The sequence below is a fragment of the Rana temporaria genome, chromosome 8, assembly GCF_905171775.1.
Source record: "Rana temporaria chromosome 8, aRanTem1.1, whole genome shotgun sequence".
NCBI lineage: Eukaryota > Metazoa > Chordata > Amphibia > Anura > Ranidae > Rana > Rana temporaria.
Window position 1 is genome coordinate 32,193,354 of NC_053496.1, and position 25,747 is coordinate 32,219,100.

The 25,747-nt window shown below is 43.5% G+C and overlaps 1 protein-coding gene across 1 annotated transcript in view; it reads right to left on the bottom strand.

Moving 5' to 3' along the window:
* Positions 1-25,747, bottom strand: part of LOC120946803 (pancreatic lipase-related protein 2-like) — a 68,995-nt gene that overhangs the window by 39,327 nt on the left and 3,921 nt on the right. Inside the window, exons 2-6 of the mRNA XM_040361510.1 lie at positions 24,033-24,084; positions 20,920-21,086; positions 13,507-13,632; positions 7,025-7,159; positions 3,119-3,224 (exon numbers count right to left, since the gene is read on the bottom strand). Coding sequence (XP_040217444.1) covers positions 3,119-3,224; positions 7,025-7,159; positions 13,507-13,632; positions 20,920-21,086; positions 24,033-24,084 — 586 coding nt within the window. The remainder of the gene's footprint in view (positions 1-3,118; positions 3,225-7,024; positions 7,160-13,506; positions 13,633-20,919; positions 21,087-24,032; positions 24,085-25,747) is intronic.

Here is a 25,747-nt window from a genome sequence, read left to right on the forward strand (position 1 = left end):
TAGCAGTTTCCAACTTTTCCCCAAAAAGGGATTTGCTTTCAAATGGAATTTTGCACCAGTTCTGCTTATATACTGTGTGGGTTGCCCAAGGCTTCAGCCATAAACCTTGCTTAGCTGTGATAGCATGTAAGTTCACTCTGGCTGAACAATGAATAGTGTAGATTTCTGCCTCTCCTATTAAGTTGGCTGACAATTTTAGTTTCTCCAGAACTTGGCATGCTCCCCAGCTGCTTCATAAGATCTTGCAGAGTCCTTCATGGGCAATGTTATATTCTTAGCTGAGCGAACCACTGCGTCATCAACCATTGGTGGTGTATCCAAAGCTGCAGTATCTCAGCCAGTGGATATAATTTGATAAGGTGGTTCAGAGAAAACCCTTTCTCTGTCTTTCTCCTATCGTCCATGGACGGACGCAGCCTTCAAAGTCTTGACATATGGGTTATGTTCCTGTTCATAGGAGAGGACTAGGCAGAACACGTTAGATATTTAAATACATGTTACTACAGAGGAGAAGGACGTGGCACCCTTTGGACCCAGCGCCCTGAAGAAATTTTTATTTTATTTTCTTTTATTTTGTTTTTAGACTCTTCTATCAACTGCCGGCTGGGCGACAGGCTGGATATATAGATCCTTGTAGTCTTCCCAGTCCGGCCATCGAGCGTGAGCACACCTTAGCTAAGCGCTGGGTCTGCCACGACATACCCCACCCTCCTGGGGTGGCCGGTGGGCTTTTTGCTCCAGGGTCCACACATGACTGGGCTGCGTTGTTGTCTCACTCACAGGGGACCAGGTTGTGGGTCTGTCAGGGACACGCCAGCATGTCCTCGCAAGGACGGGTAAGTACAAAAACAGCTGGGCATTTCCGGGATTAAGGGGTTCTCTTGTCCTCCCTTTCCCTGCTCTCTGTCGCCCTTTCCCCTCCTGCCCTAGGGCCCGCTGTGACCGGGGTGTACCTGTGGGGGGACTCTGGGTCCCTGTGGGGCACCGGGGTACGCTTTCTGTGAGGGGGGGGGGGTCTGTCTCCTGGGAAGTCTCTAGCACTGGCTTTCTGAACTTGCTTTGAAGATGCCAATCCTGGACACTACTCTCACATACCTCCCAACTTTTTCAGATGGGAATGAGGGACACCTATTAGCAAAAGTATGCAGGCATAGGACACACCCCCTGCCATGCCCCCTTAAAGAAAAATTGTACAAAAAAAACAAGATTGGTTAAACCTACAAGTGCTTTTTTTTTACCACTACTATTCTTTTATATTGGCTTTTAAAAATGTACAAATACAGCAATTTAGAAATTGGATGAAAGGTTTAGCACTGGGAAACTCTTTTTGATAGATACAAATTTTATTTTATATACATCTATAATAGATCAGACCGAAATGAGGGACAAATGAGGAGGAATGAGGGACAGAGGGACTTTGTTCCAAATCAGGGACAGTCCCTCGAAATCAGGGACAGTTAGGAGCTATGCTCTCATGCCTATCTGAGCACATTCCTGCCTCCTGCTTCTGCAAACCCGGTGATGACATCCAGCACAAGTTCCTGTTCTTCAGCTTCTACTTTACTGCAAGATCTAGTTCACCTTCTGGCCAGGACTTACTACAAGCACCCACGCCACTACGTGTCCTGTCATCAATCTCAGGACAAACAGGACAGGGGGTGTAAGGCTCCAAGTACACGGGACATTTTTACAACTGTTCCTAAATGATTAAAGCGGAAGTTCACACAAAAAGTGAACCTCCGCTTTTTGGACCCCCCCCCGGTAACACATTTGGCACCTTTCAGGGGGAGGGGGGTGCAGATACCTGTCTGAGACCGGTATTTGCACCACTTCCGGGTCTGTTCCCAGCATGTGACGTCACTCCCCCCACTGTCTTCTGTGAAACACTGTTCCCAGGAGAGAGCGGGGACCAGTGACGGTGCGCCGCAATCCTCGCGCATGCGCAGTAGGGAATCGGGCAGTGAAGCCGGCAGGCTTCACTTTCTGATTCCCTCATGAGGATGGCGGCGGAAGCAGCCGAGGACCGAGCAATTGCTCAGCCTCTGCTGCTGACATCGCGGGCGCGCTGGACAGGTAATTGTCCATTTTTTAAAAGTCAGCAGCTGCTGTATTTGTAGCTGCTGACTTTAAAAAAAAAAAAAACGGTAGAACCTCCGCTTTAAACGTGACAGATGGTAACCCACGTTTAAAACGTCCGTTTTGCCACGTTTGCGTTTAAAAAAAAATATTTTTTGTTAAATGGCCTATAAACGAAGCGCTTCTAAATGCAGTTTAGCCGCATTTAGTCGCATTTGGCCTCTGAAACGTGGAATTCTTCTGCGTCTGAACCCATTTTTTGCTTTCATAGAAACGCTGTTAAACGCAACTGCCTAAAAACTGCAAAAAAAACGAGACTGTGTACATAGGATAACATTGAATGAGTTCAGGGGCAGTTTAAAAAAAAAGCGTTCAACTGCCTCTGGGCGTCCGTTTAGCAGCGTCCCGTGTTCATGGGGCCTTAGCCCCCATTCACACCTAGGCGTTTTGTCGCCTGTAGTGTGACGCCGCAGCAGCCCCGAGACGCTGGAGGGATGAAAACACATTGCCCTCTATGGAGATGGTTCACATCTAAATGCCGAACGCCGTACGCCTGCCGCCTGAAAAAAAGTCCCGGACCTTTTTTTTCAGGCGGCTTTCGGCGTTCGGCATAGGAGATGTGAACCATCTCCATAGAGGGGGTGAGGCTGCATTCACAATCGCTGCGTTTTGTCGCTGCAAATCGCGGTACAAAACGCCGCAATTTATCGCCGCAATTCGCGGGACAAAACGCCGCGATTTTGTACGCCTAGGTGTGAATGCAGCCTTAGGGAGACCTCTCTCATCAGTTCGCCCTATACCAGGTTCATGACGGCGTTACAACACGCAGATGAAATTGGTCTTGGTGTTTGTTGTGTGCTGCCTTTTGAAGAATAGAGAAGAACTTATTTCTTGCGCATTGAGATGTGTTCATAGCCATTTAAAACAAATAGACTTCCTAACGCAAGCCGTATCAACACTATGTTGTGGTGTTGCTAGGCTTTTGTAGGCAAATAAATCTGATAACCACCATTAACAACTCAACAGTTGCTCTAAGTCTCACCGGTAATTCTAGCAACGGTTATCCTCTTCCCAGTCTCTCCTGCGAGTTGTGCCCCCAGACTGTGCGCAATAATGTGAATATTGGATGGCATATATCCAAAAACGTCCTTGAAAAGGAGAAAAAAAAACGTAGATATAAGAGTCTGTACAAAAAAAGCGGCCCTATTAAAATAAATTAATAATATTTCTTGCAAAATCTATACCTTACTAAAACTGGTGCACCTGGTACAGCTTTGCATAGTAACCAATCAACTTTCATTGACAAAGCTTAATTGAACAAGCTGAAGTTTGAAGCTGATTGGCTACCACGCACAGCTGCACCAGATTCTGAGTGCTTCAGTTTTAGTAAATTTCTCTCACAGCATCTTCTTTATTGCTTTTATGATACTAAAACTTTTTTAATTTGGGGCTGATCACTTTTTTATTTGTGGACTAGTAAACATGGTTAATCTGATCCTGAGCATGTGGGGAGATGCAGCATGGTGCAGCAGCAGTAAACACTCATAGACCTGATGCAACAACAAAACTGTATTTTAGTTAAAGTGGCGCCCCACCCAAAAGGGAAGTTCCCCTTTAAGGCCTCCTCCCCCTCCTCTTCTCCAAATGGCCCTTTTTTTGGGGGGGGAGGGGAGTGGCACCTGGTTTTGACATGTACCCGCTCCCAATTCTGCATGTATTGCCTAGGTAATCCAAGGAAAAGTTCTCCTCTCTCCCTCCCTCCCCGCAGTCATGGACAAGTTTTTATTTTTACAATTTATTTATTTTTAACGATTGTATTTGTTTAATAATTTTTTTTTTTTTATTAGTATTTAAATTTTTTTATATTTTTTTTTATAATTTGTTTAGGAGCCTCATTAGGGGGCTTTGGTGAAATATCATGGGTCCAAACAGGGGGCATTTGCAGCAGACAAGGTGATTAGGGTGTGCCCAGGGACACCTTGCACACCCTGTGCGGTGTGCGCACGCCTATGGATACGAGACATTATTCTGTCAATGGGGCACCATTTCTCCTACTTACACCAACAATGGGGCACTATTCCTCGCAATGATACCAACAATGGCGCACTATTCCTCCCCTAAAACCAAATGTGGTGATGTTTACTTCCATTGACACCAGGAAAATGTCCACTCCCGCTGGCCACTGCCCCCCCCCCCCCCCAAAGTCTGAAGGACAAGAAACTGACCCTTTGTTTAGAAAGTTTGAAAAGCCCTGGTTTAGCATATAGAACATATTATGTCCTCACAGACTCTGCAAGTAAAGAAAACTACACACTGATCTGCCATAAATGCTCTCAGCACCAAATTTTCGATTGTGGGCTGACAACACATAGGCCCGGATTCACAAACATTGGCGCATATTTATGCCGTCGTAGAGTATCTTCTTTACGCTACGCCAACGCAGCGCAGAGAGGCAAGCACTGGATTCACAAAGCCAGTGCTGCCAAATCAGCGCTGGGTTTCCTAGGTGTAAGCCGGCGTATGTGGAAGTGGGCGTGAGTCATGCTAATGAGGCGTGACCCCATGCTAATGATGGGCCAAGCGTCATAGAAGTACTTTAAACGAACGGCGCATGCGCCGTTCCGTGGCCACATCCCAGTGCGCATGTTCAGAATCACGTCGAAACAACTGCCTAAGATACGTTGAATCACTGCCTACGACGTGAACGTAACCTACGCCTAGCCATATTCACGTACTACGTAAACAACGTAAAATACGACGGCTGTGTTCCCTGGTCCATACCTTTGCATGAGTTGCGCCTCCTATATGGGGAATAACTTTACGCCGGACGTACGCCTTACGCAAACGGCGTATATTATGCGCCGGGCGCAACTACGTTCGTGAATCGGCGTATCTCGGCGCATATGTGCATTGAAAATCAATGGGAGCGCCCCTTGCGGCCAGCGTAAATATGCGCCCACGATACGCCGGCGTAGGAAAGTTACGTCGGTCGGATGCAGCCTATTTTGAGGCGTATCTCAGATTGTGGACACGGCGCACAGATACGACGGCGCATCTCGAGATACACTTACGCGGCGTATCTCGAGATACGTCGGCGTAAGTGCTTTGTGAATCCGGGCCATAGTATTTATGTGGACTGAATGGTGTCAGCCCTGCCCTGCCGTTTTTCGCAAAACTGCTCAAAACCTTCCCCTATGCTTAGAGAATATTCATTCTGTAGTCCCCAGATAACTAGGAGGGTTAAATGCCACCCCCTTTAACCACTTGAGATCCGCGCTATAGACAAAAGACGTCCACAGCGCGGCTCTCAAGTGCCGAGTGGACGTCTTTGGACGTCTTTTTCTGTGCATTACAGAATGCAGTGCATTGCGCTGTGCCGGCGCATCGCTGGGAAGCCGATGCGTGTACCTGGTGGCCGCGATGTCCGCCAGGTACACGGGATCGGTGGTGACAGCAGGGACGTGGAGCTCTGTGTGTGTAAACACAGAGCTCCACGTCCTGTCAGGGAGAGAGGAGACCGATCTGTGTCCCTTGTACATAGGGACACAGCATCAGTCACCTCCCCCAGTCAGTCCCCTCCCCCCACACAGTTAGAACACACCCAGGGAATACATTTAACCCCTTCCTCACCCCCTAGTGTTAACCCCTTCCCTGCCAGTCACATTTATACAGTAATTAGTGCATTTTTATAGCACTGATCGCTGTATAAATGTGAATGGTCCCAAATTTGTGTCAAAAGTGTCCGATATGTCCGTTGCAATATCGCAGGCCTGACAAAAAAAAAATTGCAGATCGCCGCCATTACTAATAAAAAATAAATCATAAATCTATCCCCTATTTTGTAGGTGCTATAACTTTTGCGAAAACCGATCAAATACGCTTATTGCGATTTTTTTTTTTTAAAAAAATATGTAGAAGAATACGTATCGGCCTAAACCGAGGAAAAAAATATTTTTTTTAAAAAAAATTGGGATATTATTATAACAAAAAGTAAAAAATATTGTGTTTTTTTCCCAAATTTTCTGTCTTTTTTTTGTTTATAGCGCAAAAAATTAAAATCGCAGAGATGATCAAATACAACCAAAAGAAAGCTCTATTTGTGGGGAAAAAATGATAAAAATATAATTTGGGTAAAGTGTTGTATGACCGCGCAATTGTCATTCAAAATGCGTCAGCGCTGAAAGCTGAAAATTGGTCTGGGCACGAAGGGGGTTTAAAGCGGGGGTTCACCCTTAGAGGGCACTTTTCCCCCTTAGATTCCTGCTCGTTATTACTAGGGGAATCGGCTATTTATTTTAAAATATGTGCAGTACTTACCCGTTTACGAGACGCATCCTCTCCGTCGCTTCCGGGTATGGGCTTCGGGAATGGGCGTTCCTTCTTGATTGACAGGTTTCCGAGAGGCTTCCGACGGTCGCATCCATCGCGTCACGATTTTCCGAAAGAAGCCGAACGTCGGTGCGCAGGCGCAGTATAGAGCCGCACCGACGTTCGGCTTCTTTCGGCTACGAGTGACGCGATGGATGCGACCGTCGGAAGCCTTTCGGAAGAATGTCAATCAAGAAGGAACGCCCGCTCCCGAAGACCCATACCCGGAAGCGACGGAAGAAGATGCAGCTCGAAAACGGGTAAGTACAGCTCATATTTTAATATAAATAGCCGATTCCCCTAGACCGAACGAGCAGGAAGCTAAGGGGAGATTTTTTTTTTTTTTTTAAATGGGTGAACTCCCGCTTTAAGTGCCCAGTAATGAAGTGGTTAAGATAATACAGGAAGTGTGCACAGGGCAGGAGACAGCTCTAAATTAATTTGCACCTATTGAACATATATAACAAAACACTTTCAATGGTATATTTAACAGACCAAAAGGTGGCAAGTAAGAGAAGTTAATTACATATACTGTAAGCATAAACTGTGTTATCAAATGAAAATAAAGCATTTATTCTACCTGTAGAGCTTTAATGAATATGGTCACTTGGGTAGCCACAACACGGATATTGCTTACGGCCTGAGTGTAGGGGGACTTTGCGCCGTTCTGCCAATCCAAGGCGATAACGTTCACATCCTCCACTTGCAGCATGGCCTGGAATCAGAGATGTTATGGATTATTACTCAGAGGACCTGAAATACCTCAGTGGACTTATGGGCGACTTATAAACATATTGTACTACACATGTGTAAGTCTTAAAGTGGAGTTCCACCCATAAATATAACATTACATCGGTAGTTTTAAAAAAATGTCATTAGTCCTTTAAGAATTTTTTTTTTAGATGCCTTCAAAGTGTTGTTGCTAGGCAGAATAGTTAATCTTCCCTCTTCCTGCACCTAGGTGCTTAATGCTTCACCGCACAGACTCCTAAGAATGTAGTGGGTGTAACTTTCCAGGAGTCTGTGCACTCCCCAGCTTCGAAGAATCATGTGACTTGGACAGTACAGGTGCTGAAACCTGATCTGAAAACTATTACATTGCTTGTGCAGCACTGAGCATGTGCGAGATCTGCAAGGCTGAAATCCAGGAAGTCATACAGTCTGGCTTCATGATGCCCACACTTAAGATGGCACCAGTCAATTTCTGTTTTATAAAGTGTCTAAATGCTGTAACAACCTAACAAAACGGACCTTAGTTTACAGACTAACTTTACTAGAATACATTAAGCGTGTGTATTACAGGGGTATTTATATTTAAAAAGTGCAATTGTGGCCGGAACTCCGCTTTAAAATGCAGAAATCTAAACACTAGCTGACATACAGAATTCCATATATACTTGAATATATTCAGGACTTTTTTCATCAGGAATGCGGGGGGAACGCATTTCCTGCACCTCCAGCACTTAATGAGGCACTGGAGGGTCTATTGATACTGGCTTCTGGGGGATCTATTATAACTGGAGGGGATCGATTGTTGCTGGAGGGGTCTATTGTTGCTGGTAGGAGATGTATTTTTGCTGGAGGGATCTTATGTTACCAGGGTGCATAGGTGTGCGCACAGGGTGTGCCTGGTCACACCCTAATCACCCTGTGTGGTGCAGATTGCACTGAAATATACTGCGTTAAATGTGCACTAACGCACAGAAAAATACAGCATTAAATTGGCACATAACACACTGAAATATACAACGTTAAACATGCCTTAATGCACAGAACTATACAGAATTAAACGTGCAGTAACGCACAGAAATAGACCCCTGATATTTCACCAAAGCTCCCTAATGGGGCTCCTAAAAATAAAAAAATATATAATAAAAATAAAAACTACTGACACTGTCCACTGCCTGACTGACACCAATCTCTGCCCTACTGACACCGTCCACCGCTCTACTGACACCATCAGTATACTGAATATACACATGCACACACATGCAAATATGTTTGCGCTTAATGCAATAGGCTGCGCACACCTATGCTAGGGTGTCAATTGTTGCTGGGAGGGATCTATTGTTGAGGGAAGGATCTATTGTTGCTGGCTGCTGGTGTGTCTATTGATGGTGGCTGCTGGAAGATCTACTGCATTGTTGCTGGTTGGGGTTTATTGTTGCTGGGGAGATCTCTTGTTTTTAAGAAGGATCTATTGTTGCTGGTGGATGTCTATTGTTGCTGGCTGTTGGAGGGTCTATTGTTTCTGGCTGCTGGGATATCTACTGTATTGTTGTTATTAATAGGGCCTTTAGCATACGCACGAACTTGCAAATGTGTGCATACTGAGGCTGCATTCACACCTAGACGTACAAAATCGCGGCGCTTTGTCCCGCGAATTGCGGCGACAAATTGCAGCGTTTTGTACCGCGATTGTGAATGCAGCCTCACCCCCTCTATGGAGATGGTTCACATTTCCTATGCCGAACGCCGAAAGCCGCCTGAAAAAAAGGTCCGGGACTTTTTTTCAGGCGTACGGCGTTCGGCGTTCGGCGTGGAGATGTGAACCATCTCCATAGAGGGCAATGTGTTTTCATCCCTCCAGCGTCTCGGGGCTGCTGCGGCGTCACACTACAGGCGACAAAACGCCTAGGTGTGAATGGGGGCTAAACCCCCGTTTTTAATGCCCACTGTTAGACAGGTAATTCCAGTTGGTCACAGGCTGGTCGGTAAGTTTGAGCTTGGAAATATATATATATTTTTTTCATATGTCGCCCTTTCCATGTGCTCCTTGCTGCGAAGGCCAGTTATAGGTGGGGGTGGTGGGCATTTGTTTCCACTGTATTGTTACATTGGGGCCTAGTGTTGCTGGGGGGGGGTATTTTTTGTGTGGGGGGTGAAGCAATTCTTGCTGGGAGGGGTTATTGTTGCTGTGGGAATTTATTGTTGCCATAGGGGATCTATTGTTACCGGGGTCTATTGTTGCTAGAAGGATCTATTGTCACTGGAGGGTGTATTTTGTTACTGGGGGAATATTGGGCCAAATCCTCAAAATCGTAGCCTAACTTAATTTTTCCCATTTAAGTTACACTGGCGGGAAATTTCTACCTAAGTGCCCGATCCACAAAGCACTTACCTAGAAATTTCACGCAGTGTAACCTAAATTCTCCCGGCGCAAGGCGGTCCTGTTATCCAGGGGGCGATGACAATTTAAATGAGGCGCGCTCCCGCGCCGGCCGTACTGCGCATGCTCGTGACGTAATTTTCCCGATGGGCAGCGCGTGAAATTACGTTACGCCGGGCTTTGTGGATTGCGACGGGACAATAAAGTTGCGTCGGGTAAAAATAAAGTTACGCGGCGAAAAATAAAATTCAAAATTTTAAAAAAATCGCGGCGATCGAAAAAAAGGTCTGTTTTTACAAGGTGTAAACAGTTTACACCTTGTAAAAGCAGAACTAATTTTACGTATGCAAACGTAAACTTACGCAGAAAAAACAAAGCTGAAAAGCTTTGTGGATCTCCGTAAGTCCTCATTTGCATACGCAAAGCGGCATTTCAATGCGAAATGCCCCCAGCGGCGGATGCGGTACTGCATCCTAAGATCCGACAGTGTAAGTCTCTTACAGATGTCAGATCTTCTGCCTATCTTTGGAAAACGGCTTCTGAGGATCAGTTCCAAAGATAGGCACAGGGATACGCAGGCTGAACAGCAGATCCGCCTGCGTATCCCTTTTGAGGATTTGGCCCATTGTTGCTGGGGAAGGGGAAACTATTGTTGCTGGGGATCTACTGTTGCTAAGAGAATCTATTGTTCCTGAGGGGGGGTCTAGTGTTGCTGGTTGTGGATCTATTATTCCTGAGGGGTTTATTATTGCTGGCTGCAGAGGATCATGCTTGAATGTGGGTAGGGGATGGAGATAAGGGTGAGCACCTGAACCTATTATCGGAGAAAAAAAGCCCTGAACATATGTATGCTGACTCTAATGTATAATATGTCTAATGATAGCACTAAACCAAAAATTAGGCCTTATATAGAAGACATTTGTGTACAGAAGTCTTACACCATTTGCACAGGCATCACAAATGTTTGCTATATTTTTAGAAACATGCTTATGTTATGATCGTCAGCTCCATCCAGTGGCCATATGTAGAATTTTCCTGATGTCATTTAAAGTGGACGTAGCCCCGAGTCATGAAATTCGATCTTGGCACATATATCTGTAGGGCCAGATCCACGTAGCGCTTCTTTACGTCCGGCGTAGTGTATCTCAGATACACTACGCCGCCGTAACTTACAGCGTATTTCCCGTATCCACAAAGAATTTGTGTAACTTTGTCGGCGTAAGGGCGCGCAATTCAAATGGATGAGATGGGGGCGTGTTTTATGTTAATACGTCTTGACCTGACGTAAATGACGTTTTTTCTGAACGGCGCATGCGCCGTCCGTGGGGGTATCCCAGTGCGCATGCTCCAAATTAACCCGCAACAAGCCAATGCTTTAGACGTGAACGTCATTCTACGCAAAGCCCTATTCGCGAACGTTTTACGCAAACGACGTACACGACGCTGGCCCGACGTCCATAATTAACATTGCGTACACCTCATAAAGCAGGGGTAACGTTACGCCGAAAAAAGCCTTACGGAAACGACGTAAAAAAATGCGCCGGCCGGACGTACGTTTGTGGATTTGCGTATCTAGCTAATTTGCATACTCGACGCGGAAATTGACAGAAGCGCCACCGAGCGGCCAGCGTAAATATGCACCTTAGATCCCACGGCGTACTAAGACGTACGGCAGTCGGATCTAGCCCAGCTTTAGGCGTATCTTGTTTTGTGGATACAAAACAAAGATACGCCGGAGCAACCTAGCAGTTACGCGGCGTATCAATAGATACGCCAGCGTAACTGCTTTGTGGATCTGGCCCGTAGTGTTTTCTTATCTCTCTCCAAAGCACTGAGTCCCGTGTGTTTCTTTTGTTCTGTAGCTCTGTTATCAGCTTGATAACTTCTGACAAGTTCTCCGAGATGGGAGATAAGACCAGCCTGAAGTTTGTGTCTTGGGAGGTTGCTATAAATAGATTAGCAGAGAGCTTGCCTTCTCTCAGCAGAGCTCTGCACATTTCTTCCTTCCTTTGCCAATGTGGAGTAGGGGTGTGTGCCTTTTCTCCAATCAACTGTCTTGGCTGTATGTCAATAATCCACTAATCTATCTGATTTACGATCCGCCGGTGCAATTTTGAGAGGCTAGTGCAGTATTCAGAAAGCACTTACCTCGAAACTTGCGCCGGCGGATCGTAAATCCCCCGGCGGAATTCAAATTACGCGGCTAGGGGGAGTGTAGTATTTAAATCAGGCGCGTCCCTGCGCCGATTTAAATGCGCATGCGCCGTCCGCGATTTTTCCCGGCGTGCATTGCTCCCAATGACGTCGCTAGGAAGTCAGTGGTTTCGGCGTGAGCGTAACTTGCGTCCGGCCTTATTTTGAATCGACGTACGCAAACAACGTAAAAATTCAAAACTCGGCGTGGGAACGACGGCCATACTTAACATTGGATACGCCGCATATAGCAGGGGTAACTATCCGCCGGAAAAAGCTGAACGCAAACGACGTAAAAAAAAAGCGACGGGCGGGCGTTCGTTTAGGAATCGGCGGATCTCCTTATTTGCATATTCGTCGCGTATACAAATGGAAGCGCCACCTAGCGCCCGGCGGGAGATTGCCGCCTAAAAACCGACGGTTTAAGTGACTTACACCTGTCGGATTTAAGGGATATCTATGCGTAACTGATTCTTATGAATCAGTCGCATAGATCCGACCGTCGGATCTCAGAGATACGAAGGCGTATCAGGAGATACGCCATCGTATCTCTATCTGAATCTCCCCCCCAGTGCTGAACAGGAAGAGAAAATCTATAACACAATGTGCATTTTCTAAAGGATAACATACAGATGAAGACAGCAGATATACATGTAAAACTTATGTAGGGAGATTTGTTTCATCTCTGTGTATCATCTGCGGCTGTTCACTTCACTGGGTATATGTGAGGGCTTACATCCACTTTAATAAAAAAATATTGCGCTTTGTTCAAGGTGGAACTGATGATTAGTGTTGAGCGGAATACGCCATATTCGATTTCGCGATATATCACGAATATATAGCCGAATATTCGTGAAATATTCGCTAAAATCGAATATTCGTGATATTTAAAAAAAAAAAAAAAATTGCGAAATTTCGCTAATGCGAATTTATTGCGAACATTTTGCAATTTTTTTTTCTGATTGGCTCTGATGCAAAAGAAGGGCGGAGAAAGTATTTGCGAATATTCGGAAATCGAATATTCGCGAATACTTTCTCCGCCCTTCTTTTGCATCAGAGCCAATCAGAGTTCTCCTACCACAGTTGTCAAAATATTTCACAACATTTTTTTTTTGATAAAATATTCCGAATATTCGATTTCCGAATATTCGAGAATACTTTCTCCGCCCTTCTTTTGCATCAGAGCCAATCAGAGTTCTCCTACCACAGTTGTCAAAATATTTCACAACATTTTTTTTTTGATAAAATATTCCGAATATTCGATTTCCGAATATTCGCGAATACTTTCTCCGCCCTTCTTTTGCATCAGAGCCAATCAGAGTTCTCCTACCACAGTTGTCAAAATATTTCACAACATTTTTTTTTTGATAAAATATTCCGAATATTCGATTTCCGAATATTCGCGAATACTTTCTCCGCCCTTCTTTTGCATCAGAGCCAATCAGAAAAAAAAATAAAAAAATTCGCAAAATGTTCGCAATAAATTCGCATTAGCGAAATTTCGCAATTTTTTTTTTTTTTATATTCGGAATAGCGAATATTGGCCGCGAAATTCGAGACATTCGCGAATACTCGAATATGCCATATTCGAGCCGAATATTCGCAATACGAAGATTCGTGAGCAACACTACTGATGATCATGATAAATCAAGTCTGTCTATCAGCTGAACCAATGGAACATCTTTAGTAAATAATCCTTGAAATAAATCTGCTTTGTCCTCTTTTTCTTGCTGCTAATTCTATTTCTGTCAGGACTGTACCTTGCACATCTCAATCACCCATGGAGTTTCAGCACTGTCAGTATATCCATGAATGACAATTCGTGTCGTCCTATTTGTACTGAAATTCGATGCTCTGATGGAATTGACGTCAGAAATGTTGATCACCTGAGGACGAAAAATGTATATGAAAATAAACAAAGTGCCTTGACTGACTCCCCAAACCCCCCATGTCAGTGAAAATGTATAAGGGTCATAAGGTTTCTAAATTTTGTGTTGTTGTTATTGCCAGATACAGTGGAACCTCGGATTGCGAGTAACGCAATTAACGAGCGTGTCACAATACGAGTTCTGTATTAAAAAAAATCCTAACTCGGTTTGCAAGTGTTGTCTCACAAAACGAGCAGGATTGAAGCCAAAGCGGAGTGCAGTACCGCGTTTGGCCAGAGGTGGGGGGTGCCGGAGCCAATCAGCGCCGTTTGGAGCAGTTCGGACATGCTTGGAAAGACTCGGAAATACTCAGTTCCCGAGCCTTTCTGAGGTTTCCCGAGGTAAGCTGAGCTGTCTTTGGGCCTTTTCCGCGTGTTTCCGAGGCTCTCCGGCGCCTCCCAACCTCTGGCCACATGCAGTATTGCATGCCATTGAAGTCAATGCAGAACAAATTATTTTCGTTTCCTTTGACTTCAATGGGGAAACTCACTTTGGATTACGAGCATTCTCCTGGAACGGATTATGCTCGTAATCCGAGGTTCCACTGTACATTTGAAATATGTACGGTAAGTATGAAATTACTTTTTTTTTTTTTCAAAATTACTTATTTAAAGCCACCAGGGGGGCTCTGGGTTACTTTGTTACAATGCTATTCTTAACTGCTTTGCTGGAAGAACCACTGCTTAGAGAGCTCAGTAGGTGACGTTCAGATTATAGACTAATGCCGCGTACACACATCGGAAATTCGGACAAGAAAAGTCCGATGTGAGCTTTTGGTTGGAAATTCCGACCGTGTGTGTGCTCCATCGGACTTTTGCTGTCGCAACAAAGGATTGAGAGCAGGTTCTCTATTTTTCCGACAGGAAAAAGTTCCTATCGGAAAAGTCGCTCATCTGTATGCAATTCCGACGCACCAAAAAAACACGCATGCTCAGAATCAAGCAGAAGAGCTGAACTGCCTATTGAACTTCATTGATCTTGGCTCGTCGTACGTGTTGTACGTCACTGCGTTCTTGATGGTCAGAATTTCCGACAAGATTTGTGTGACCGTGTGTATGCAACACAAGTTTGAGCCAACATTCCGTCAGAAAAAATCCACGGTTTTCTTGTGAGAATTTCCGATCGTGTGTACGTGGCTTAAGCCAAGTTATTCAGTGACTTCCCTCCTTCTCTTTTCTATTGGCCTGCTCTCTATAGCTCTACATTGATCTTTTATTAAGCAGAGACAGTCTAAAAGAAGACAGCTACTTCTCTCCTCTCTTAAAGCGGGAGTTCACCCAATTAGGTTTTTTTTTTCTCTTTTCCCCTTAGATGCATGCTCGTTTTGTCTAGGGGAATCGACTAGTTGTTTTAAAATATGAGCCGTACTTACCCGTTTTCGAGATGCATCTTCTCCGTCGCTTCCGGGTATGGGTCTTCGGGAGCGGGCGTTCCTTCTTGATTGACATTCTTCCGAGAGGCTTCCGACGGTCGCATCCATCGCGTCACTCGTAGCCGAAAGAAGCCGAACGTCGGTGCGGCTTTATACTGCGCCTGCGCACCGACGTTCGGCTTCTTTCGGAAAATCGTGACGCGATGGATGCGACCGTCGGAAGCCTCTCAGAAGACTGTCAATCAAGAAGGAATGCCCGCTCCCGAAGACCCATACCCGGAAGTGGCGGAGAAGATGCATCTCGTAAACGGTAAGTACGGATCATATTTTAAAACAACTAGCCGATTCCCCTAGACAAAACGAGCATGAAGCTAAGGGGAAAATGTGTTCGCTATGGGTGAACCTCCGCTTTAAAAAAAAAACATAGGGCCAGATTCAGAAAGAAGTTACGCTGGCCTATCTATTGATACGCCGCGTAACTTATTTTTTCTGTATTCAGAAAACAAGATACCACGGAATTTTGCTAAGATCCGACTGGCGTAAGCCACTTACGCCGTCGTATCTTAGTTGCATATTTACGCTGGCCGCTAGGTGGCGCTTCCGTAGATTTACGCGAGGAATATGCAAATCACGTAGTTTACGTAAGGCTTTTTCTGGCGTAAAGTTACCCCTCATAAAGCAGGGGTAAGTCATGTTAGGAAACGTACGAACAGCGTAGTATTTTACGTTGTTTGCTTAAGTCGTTCGCGAATAGGGTTGTACGTAAGTTACGTTCACGTCAAAAGCATTGACAGTTTGCGGCGTAATTTGGAGCATGCGCACTTGGAAACGTTCACGGACGACGCATGCGCCATTCATAAGAAACGTCAATTACGTGAGGTCACAAGTAATTGAAATAAAACACGCCCACATCATCCACATTTGAATTAGGCGGGCTTACGCCCGCCCATATACACTACGCCGCCGTAACTTCGGGTGTAAGATCTTTCAGAATACACTACTCGCCTGACTGTGTTACGGCGGCGTAGCGCATATGAGATGAGCTACGCCCGCAGAAAGATACGCTAATCTTTCTGAATCTGGCCCATAGTCTCTAGTACAAGACAGAGACCTGAACTCAACCAAACTGCACACATGTGGGGGGAATTGCAATTCCAATCGTTAGGTTAGATATAAGAACAGTGCCATTATTTGAAGGGTCAACAGTTACCTGAAGACTTGCCAGCCTCTGAAGTTGCAGCTGAGGGGCAGCAACTGTTATGCCCTGTACACACAATCGGTTCATCCGATGAAAACGGTCTGATGGATTTTTTCATCAGATATCCGATGAAGCTGACTTTCATCAGTTTTGCCTACACACCATCAATTAAAAAACCCATCGTGTCAGAACGTGGTGGCGTAAAACACTACGACATGCTGAGAAAAATGAAGTTCAATGCTTCCGAGCATGCGTCGACTTGATTCTGAGCATGCGTGGATTTTTAACCGATGGACGTGCCCACAGACGATCGTTTTTTTCTATCGGTTTTTTAACCATCAGATCATTTTAAAACAAGTTCCTAGTTTTTTCACCGATGGATAAAAAAACGATGGGGCCCACACACGATCGGTTCGTCTGATGAAAACGGACCGTTTTCATCAGACGAACCGATCGTGTGTACGCGGCTTTAGAAATCAGGTGAACTATAATGCTGCGTACCCACGATCGGATTTCCTATGGAATAAAATCCGATGAAGCTGACTTTCATCAGTCTTGCATACACACCATCAGACTAAATTCCGACCGTCCAAAACGCGGTGACGTAAAACACTACGACCAGCCGAAAAAAATGAAGTTCAATGCTTCCGAGCATGCGTCAACTTGATTCTGAGCATGCATGGATTTTTCTCCAAAGGAATTCCACACAGATGATCGGAATTTCCTATTGTTTTTTTTTCCCTCGGAAAAATTTAAAACATGTTCTATTTTTTTTACACCGATGGAAAAAAGACCGATGGGGCCCGCAAACGATTGTTTTTTTGTCCATCTGACTTTTTTCATCGGAAAAAACGATCGTGTGTACACGGCATAACTCCTGAGACTCAAGCTATAGAGTCTAGGTCACACAAATTAAACAAAGCCAAATAAGGCGAGGTTCACACTGGTATGACATGAATGTTGTACAACTGTCATCCTACTTTGCCTTGCAACATGGATCCTACATCGGTCCTACTTTGGTCCTACTTCCATCAGACTTGAATGAACAGGATAAGATTTTGCTCTGACTTTGTGATAGTCTGACTTGCCCTTTGACCAATCAAAACAATCCCAGTGTGAAATTCCTTTTACTGTTACTGTAATCACCATGTCAGATGTCACAAGTCTAATGGTTAGGACAAGTTGATATTCAATGGGCTGAAGTAGGACAAAAGTCAGACCAAAGTAGTGCAGGAAACTTTTTCAAAGTCGGACCGACATGTGACAGTTAACCACTTCCGGACCGCCTCCTGCACATATACGTCGGCAGAATGGCACGGCTGGGCACAAGCACGTATATATACGTCCTGTACTTGTACCCAGCCGTGGGTCGCGGGCGCGCGCCCGCGGCGCGCTACTGGGACCCGGTCCGAAGCTCCGGGACCGGGAGCTGAAGAACGGGGAGAGCCGTTTTTAAACACGGCTTCCCCGTGCTTCACTATGGCGGCGTATCGATCGCGTCATCCCCTTTATAGGGGAGACACGATCGATGATGTCAGACCTACAGCCACACCCCCCTACAGTTCTAAACACTCACAAAGTGAACCCTAACACCTACAGCGCCCCCTGTGGTTAACTCCCAAACTGCAACTGTCATTTTCACAATAAAGAATGCAATTTAAATGCATTTTTTGCTGTGAAAATGACAATGGTCCCAAAAATGTGTCAAAATTGTCCGAAGTGTCCGCCATAATGTCGCAGTCACGAAAAAAATCGCTGATCGCCGCCATTAGTAGTAAAAAAAAAAAAAAAAAAAAAAAATGCAATAAAACTATCCCCTATTTTGTAAACGCTATAAATTTTGCGCAAACCAACCGATAAACGATTATTGCGATTTTTTTTACCAAAAATAGGTAGAAGAATACGTATCGCCTAAACTGAGAAAAAAAAATTATATATGTTTTTGGGGGATATTTATTATAGCAAAAAGTAAAAAATATTGATTTTTTTTCAAAATTGTCGCTCTATTTTTGTTTATAGCGCAAAAACTAAAAACCGCAGATGTGATCAAATACCACCAAAAGAAAGCTCTATTTGTGGGGAAAAAAGGACGCCAATTTTGTTTGGGAGCCACGTCGCACGACCGCGCAATTGTCTGTTAAAGCGACGCAGTCCCGAACTGTAAAAACACCTTGGGTCTTTAGCCAGCATATTGGTCCGGGGCTTAAGTGGTTAAGAGGGCTCTCATCGGGAATCATTGATTTAAGGCCCATAAACACCATATGAAAATCGGATGGAAAAATTCCTACGACGAGCTGTTTGCCGATTTTCGGATCGTTAGTATGGTGCTTTCGACAGCCGATTTCGCTTTTTCGGCAGACGAAAGCTGGATGCGCAGACTATAAATTTTTTGTTGAATGTAAACTTAATGTCCGATTTTCGCTTCATTAGCCACTTAAGCCCCGGACCATTTTGTTGCTAAATGCCCAGGCCAGGTTTTGCGATTCGGCACTGCGTCGCTTTAACAGACAATTGCGCGGTCGTGCGACGTAACTCTCTAACCAAAAAATGGCGTCCTGTTTTTCCCCACAAATAGAGTTTTTTTTTTGGTGGTATTTGATCACCTCTGCGGTTTTTATTTTTTGCGCTATAAACAAAAATAGAGCGACAATTTTGAAAAAAATTCAATATTTTTTACTTTTTGCTATAATAAATATCCCCCAAAAACATATATAACATTTTTTTCCCTCAGTTTAGGCCGATACGTATTCTTCTACCTATTTTTGGTAAAAAAAAATCGCAATAAGCGTTTATCGATTGGTTTGCGCAAAATTTATAGCGTTTACAAAATAGGGGATAGTTTTATTGCATTTTTATTATTTTTTTTTTTTTACTACTAATGGCGGCGATCAGCGATTTTTTTCGTGACTGCGACATTATGGCGGACACTTCGGACAATTTTGACACATTTTTGGGACCATTGTCATTTTCACAGCAAAAAATGCATTTAAATTGCATTGTTTATTGTGAAAATGACAGTTGCAGTTTGGGAGTTAACCACAGGGGGCGCTGTAGGAGTTAGGGTTCACCTAGTGTGTGTTTACAACTGATGGGGGGTGTGGCTGTAGGACTGACGTCATCGATCGTGTCTCCCTATAAAAGGGATCACTTGATCGATGCAGCCGCCACAGTGAAGCACGGGGAAGCCGTGTTTACATACGGCTCTCCCCGTTCTTTAGCTCCAGGGAGCGATCGCGACGGAGCGGCTATAAACGAATAGCCGCGCCGTCGTCCCGGATCGCTCCCCGCGGGTTACCGACCGCCGCATGTACCGGGGGGGTCCCGATCGGACCCCCAACATGCGGAAAGGCGGGGACGTACATGAACGCCTATATGCCTGTACGTGCCATTCTGTGGACGTAAATGTACATGCGGCGGGCGTTAACCAGTTAGTATGTTTTTCGTACGAAAAAAATCGTAAGAGCAAGACTATGCATGCTTAGAAACGAAAGAATACATACAAAACTATTCAACACATTCAACACTTCTGACGTTGTATTCTGTCGTAAAAAAAAAATTGTATTATGAGTAACCTCTTCACTTTCGACATGACACTAGCATTAATATAAAGACAGTCAAAAGACTGATGACATCTATAGATCAACAAAAATTGACAAAACATAAACCATAAACCATAAATAAAGTCCAAAACTTAGAACCAAAAAACTATTAATGTGTCAAATGTATGGATAAAGTCCAGTGTATATAAATCAAATGAATCAACTAGTAAAAAGCTTCTGCCCTTGGACATCAATGTGGACAATCTGTCTGTTCACACCATCAGTTTTTGGGCGTGGACGGCGCTGAAAGGTATACTAGTGTACACAGAGAACGCTCCTGGAGTTCAACCCAGCAATAGGAGGATTTCAGGGACAGGCATCATCCTTTGACTGGAGGGGATTCCCCTGGGAAACCATCACAATATCTCGAGGATTTCGTTGACACGCATTATCCTCTAATTGGAGGTAAGCGCTCTGTGAGCTCAATCATTGTGAAGTTCCATACAGATTGTCCACATTGATGTCCAAGGGCAGAAGCTTTTTACTAGTTGATTCATTTGATTTATATACACTGGACTTTATCCATACGTTTGACACATTAATTTTTTTTTGGTTCTAAGTTTTGGACTTTATTTATGGTTTATGGTTTATGTTTTGTAAATTTTTGTTGATCTATAGATGTCATCAGTCTTTTGACTGTCTTTATATTCACTCTCAGTTTGCGCTCATCACTTCCACTTTATACCCTATATTTGTTGTTAGCACATTTTAGATTTGAGCAGCATTTTGAGTTTTTGGTCACTTATCATTTTCACTGTTGGCTAGCGCTTTAGTTACCCACTTTTTATGACACTAGCATGCCACAAAAAACGGGCATTCGGTCATCTGAAAATCTAAGCGTGTGTACAAGGCTTTACACACGTCATGTGACATGTGCTCCCAAAGTCGGAGCGTATTTCGTACCAGCGCGAACCCGGCCAATGTTGGAATATAGACTTTCATAAGGTCATATTTTTTGGAGATAACTTACATGGAAGGTGAGAGGGGTTAGGTAGGTCATTTATAGTATATTAGAAGAAAGTGTACCTTGAAAGTGTGAGGGTTCAGGCAGGTAATTTATCCTTCTGGGGACTTACTTGGTAGGTTTCAGAGTTGTTTCTGGTGTAGAGCAGCAATCGAGTATTCATCTTCTTCGGAGATTCAGGTAAGGGGAGCCGGAGCGGTCTTTTCGTAGTCACATCGTAGGGGGACTTATTTGAGTAGCACTCGTTGACCTCAGAGTAGCACGTCTCATCAAATAGGACTATAAAACATAAATGGAATGTACTGTATAGTCTGTATAAACCTATACAACATGTTACACAACAATATCGTATTCGATGTATGATTTTTTATATTCTGATCAGGTTTTAAAAGATTTACTTATTCTCGGGAACATCATGGAACACCCCAAAAAAGGTGCTGGAGTGGGGCATATCTAGGACCCATAGCAAGGTGATCCCACCACTCAAGAGAAATAGGAATGTTGTGCGAAACTTGGCCCTCCGGACTCCAAGTATACTAACAAATATTTTTTCAGTGGGCTGACCATTCAAATTACTTTTCCTAAAAACTTTTTGCACTTATACTGTTTATGCTTTGAGTAATGAGTCTGCTTTTAACCGCTTGCCGGCCGCTGCACGACGATATACATCGGCAAAATGCCAAAGCTGCGCAAAAGGACGTATATATACGTCCCCTTTAAGAATTGGCATTGTTGACGCTCGCCGCCGCAAGCTCCGTGACTCGATATCCGCAGGCATACCCGCGATCGTATCACGGTGAGGAAGAACGGGGAAATTCTGATGTAAACAAGCATTTCCCTAGTCTTCCTAGTGACAGGAAAGTGATCACATCTTCCTGTGGTGATCACTGTCGTGTCACACACAGCCCAACAGATAGAAGCACTCCCTAGGGCACACTTAACCCCTCCAGCGCCACCTAGTGGTTAACCCCTTTACTGCCAGTGTCATTTTCACAGTAATCAGTGCATTTTTATAGCACTGATTGCTGTAAAAATGACAATGGTCCCAAAAATGTGTCAAAAGTGTCCGCCATAAAGTCGCAGTCATGATGACAATCGCAGATCGCCATAATTCTAGCCCCTATTTTGTATACACTATAACTTTTGCGAAAGAGAGTGGATACCCTGCGCTGCCAGGTGTGCGTAAATGGTAGCTGCTGACACGGCTCATTCAAAAAAGCAAAACAACCAAGAAATACGTATGTGTAGCGCTAAAATTAATAAATGAATATCAAAATACCAAAAAATGTGTATAGTAAAAAATAAAACACATATAACATTAATAAATGTAAGACACAAATTGTGAAACATGTGAAATTCCTCTGTGGCGAGGAGTGACAACAGTGCCGACTGGCACGTGAACTGATGCACCTAAGGTGGTATCAAACATAAAAACAGAGTCCAACAAAACTCCTTGGTGTGATGATCCGATGTGTATAGCAAAGTTCATCAACATCCACAAGACATTCAAGTGAAACAGTGAATAAATGGAGAAAGCGTGACTCCTTTAACGTGACAAACCCATCACCGGAAAAAGTGCAGGCTTACCGGAACTTGTTGACCACTGGTGGCATATGCCAAAAGAGGTCAGTCAAGGCTTTATATGACGATTGTCAAACAGCAATCCTTGGCAGGAAGCGTAGGTCCAACTGGTGGGTAGGTCTTTATATGGAATAGGTTCCCAGGAGTAAGCCGGAAGCTATACTGATGTTGGTATCCCAAAACCAATTGGCTCAGTGTGTTAGTGGCGCATAGGGAAAAATAAAGAGAAGTGGCCACATAGCGTAACTCCGTATAAAAGAAAAAAATACGTGTTTATTCACAGCTATCAAACTTACATTTGGCTGGAAGTAAAAGAGCTCTTGCATGTAAATGGGGCGACAGTGGAGTCCTCCCGACGTGTTTCGTGGTCAAAAGCACATCGTCTGGGGTGCTTTTGAGACGATGTGCTTTTGACCACGAAACGCGTCAGGAGGACTCCACTGTCGCCCCATTTACATGCAAGAGCTCTTTTACTTCCAGCCAAATGTAAGTTTGATAGCTGTGAATAAACACGTATTTTTTTCTTTTATACGGAGTTACGCTATGTGGCCACTTCTCTTTATTTTTCCCTATGCGCCACTAACACACTGAGCCAATTGGTTTTGGGATACCAACATCAGTATAGCTTCCGGCTTACTCCTGGGAACCTATTCCATATAAAGACCTACCCACCAGTTGGACCTACGCTTCCTGCCAAGGATTGCTGTTTGACAATCGTCATATAAAGCCTTGACTGACCTCTTTTGGCATATGCCACCAGTGGTCAACAAGTTCCGGTAAGCCTGCACTTTTTCCGGTGATGGGTTTGTCACGTTAAAGGAGTCACGCTTTCTCCATTTATTCACTGTTTCACTTGAATGTCTTGTGGATGTTGATGAACTTTGCTATACACATCGGATCATCACACCAAGGAGTTTTGTTGGACTCTGTTTTTATGTTTGATACCACCTTAGGTGCATCAGTTCACGTGCCAGTCGGCACTGTTGTCACTCCTCGCCACAGAGGAATTTCACATGTTTCACAATTTGTGTCTTACATTTATTAATGTTATATGTGTTTTATTTTTTACTATACACATTTTTTGGTATTTTGATATTCATAACTTTTGCGAAAACCTATCAATATCCGCTTATTGCGCTTTTACCAAAAATATGTAGAAGAATACGTATCGGCCTAAACTGAGGAAAAAACATTTATTTTTTTAGATATTTTTTGGGGATATTTATTATAGCAAAAAGTAAAAAATATTGTTTTTTTTTTTCAAAATTGTCGCTCTATTTTTGTTTATAGCACAAAAAAATAAAAACTGCAGAGGTGATCAAATACCACCAAAAGAAAGCTCTATTTGTGGGAAAAAAAGGACGTCAATTTTGTTTGGGAGCCACATCGCACGACCGCGCAATTGTCAGTTAAATCGACGCAGTGCCGAATCGCAAAAAGTGCTTTGGTCTTTGGCCAGCAAAATGGTCCGGGGCTTAAGTGGTTAATAGATACTAGGAGTGGGTTATCACAATGACAGGATCTGAATATTCTCAGCGATAGTATGGGGGGGGGGGGGGAGATAAAAAACGTTTCAGAACAGATTATAAGATCTATAGTACATGTATGTATTATACTGGATGTGCATGAGAACAGACAACTCACGCGGTGCTACGGACCCCAAGATCGACATCACCAGGAAAATCTGGATTAACATCTGGAGAGCAGAAAGAAACACCACATATTACATGTACATTATAGAGATGAAAACACATTTTTAAGAGATAAAAGAATATAACAGATTTTTTTCTCTTCAGTTTTATAGAAGAAAATACAGGTTTCCTAGTTAACATTAATAATAATGATGTTTCACTGAAGGTACCTCTGTGGCTGACTGAAGGCAGAAGCTCAATGTGAACAAATCACTAGGTCTGGATGGCTTATAGACATGTGCATTTGGAAATTCGAAAAATTCGGAATTCGGAAATTTGAAAATTCGGAATTCAAAAATTCGGAAATTACGGAAATTTGAAAATTAGAATTCTGAAATTCTAAAATTTGGAATTCGGAAATCTGGAAATTCAAAAAATTTGGAATTCTGAAATTCAAACATTCAGAATTCGGAAATTCAGAAATTCGAAAAATTCGAAATTCGGAAATTCAGAAATTTGAACATCCGATTTTCCAAATTTCTAATTTCCGATATTTGAATTTAGAATTTTCGAAAATCTGAAAAAAATTCAAGATAATCAGTATAATTAGAAATAATACCTAACTAATATTAACTATTAAATTACAGGTATTGGAATTTCCTTTCAAATTTGGCTGTTAGTGAATGTAACGAATACAAATTTATCTGAAGTTACGAATTTTCCGAAATAACCAATGGAATGGAACAAATTATTAATGTTATTTTTGATAATTCCTAACTTAGGATGAATTTGTATTCGTTACGTTCACTAACAGCCAAATTTGAAAGGAAATTTCAATACCTAATCTCCAAATTTCCAAAATACAGAATTTCAAATTTCAGACATTTTAAATTTCCTAATTTTCAAAGTTTTGGAAACTTCGGTATTCTGATTTGTTGTTGCACGGAAAACTTTGGTGGGGGTTGGTCAGTCATGCCTTGTGACCATTGACCTCTGGGAACCTGCAGTCTAAAATGTACCTCTAGGGGAGGTCCCTATTCCAATTCCTGAGTCCTAGCCTTACTCTTCAAAGGTGAAACCCTAAACCCTGGCCCTGACCCTAACCCTAACCCCATCCCTAACCTTAACCCCTAATCCCTAACTGCTAACCCCAAGCCCTAACCCCAACCCTAACCCTAGCCCTAACCCCCAAACCTAACTCCAAGCCATAACCCTAAACCCTAGCCATAGCCCTAAAACTAGCCTAACTCCTAACCCCTAACCTTAACCCCTAACTGCTAACCCTAAGCCCTAGCCAATGCCTAACCCTAACTCCTAACCTTAAACCCTCGCCATAGCCCTAACCCTAGCCCTAGCCCCCAACCTTAACCCTAACCCTCAACCCTAACTTCTAACCCACAAACCCTAATTCTATAACCCTAAACCTAACACCCTAATCCTAAACCTAACCCTAACTGATAGCCCTAACCCTTTAACCCTAACTCCCTAACCCTAAGAATTTCCTAACTTCGAATTCTCCAATTTTTGAATTTCAATTTTTCAAATTTTCAAATTTCTGATAATCGAATTTCCTAACTTCAAATTGACAAACTTTCAAATTTCGGATTTTCGAATTTTCGACATTTTGAATAAAAAATTCCAAAATTTTGAAATGCTGAAATTTTGGGATATCGAATTCTTCAATTTCCCAAAATTCAAGATTCAAATTTTCCAATTTCCGAATTTGCA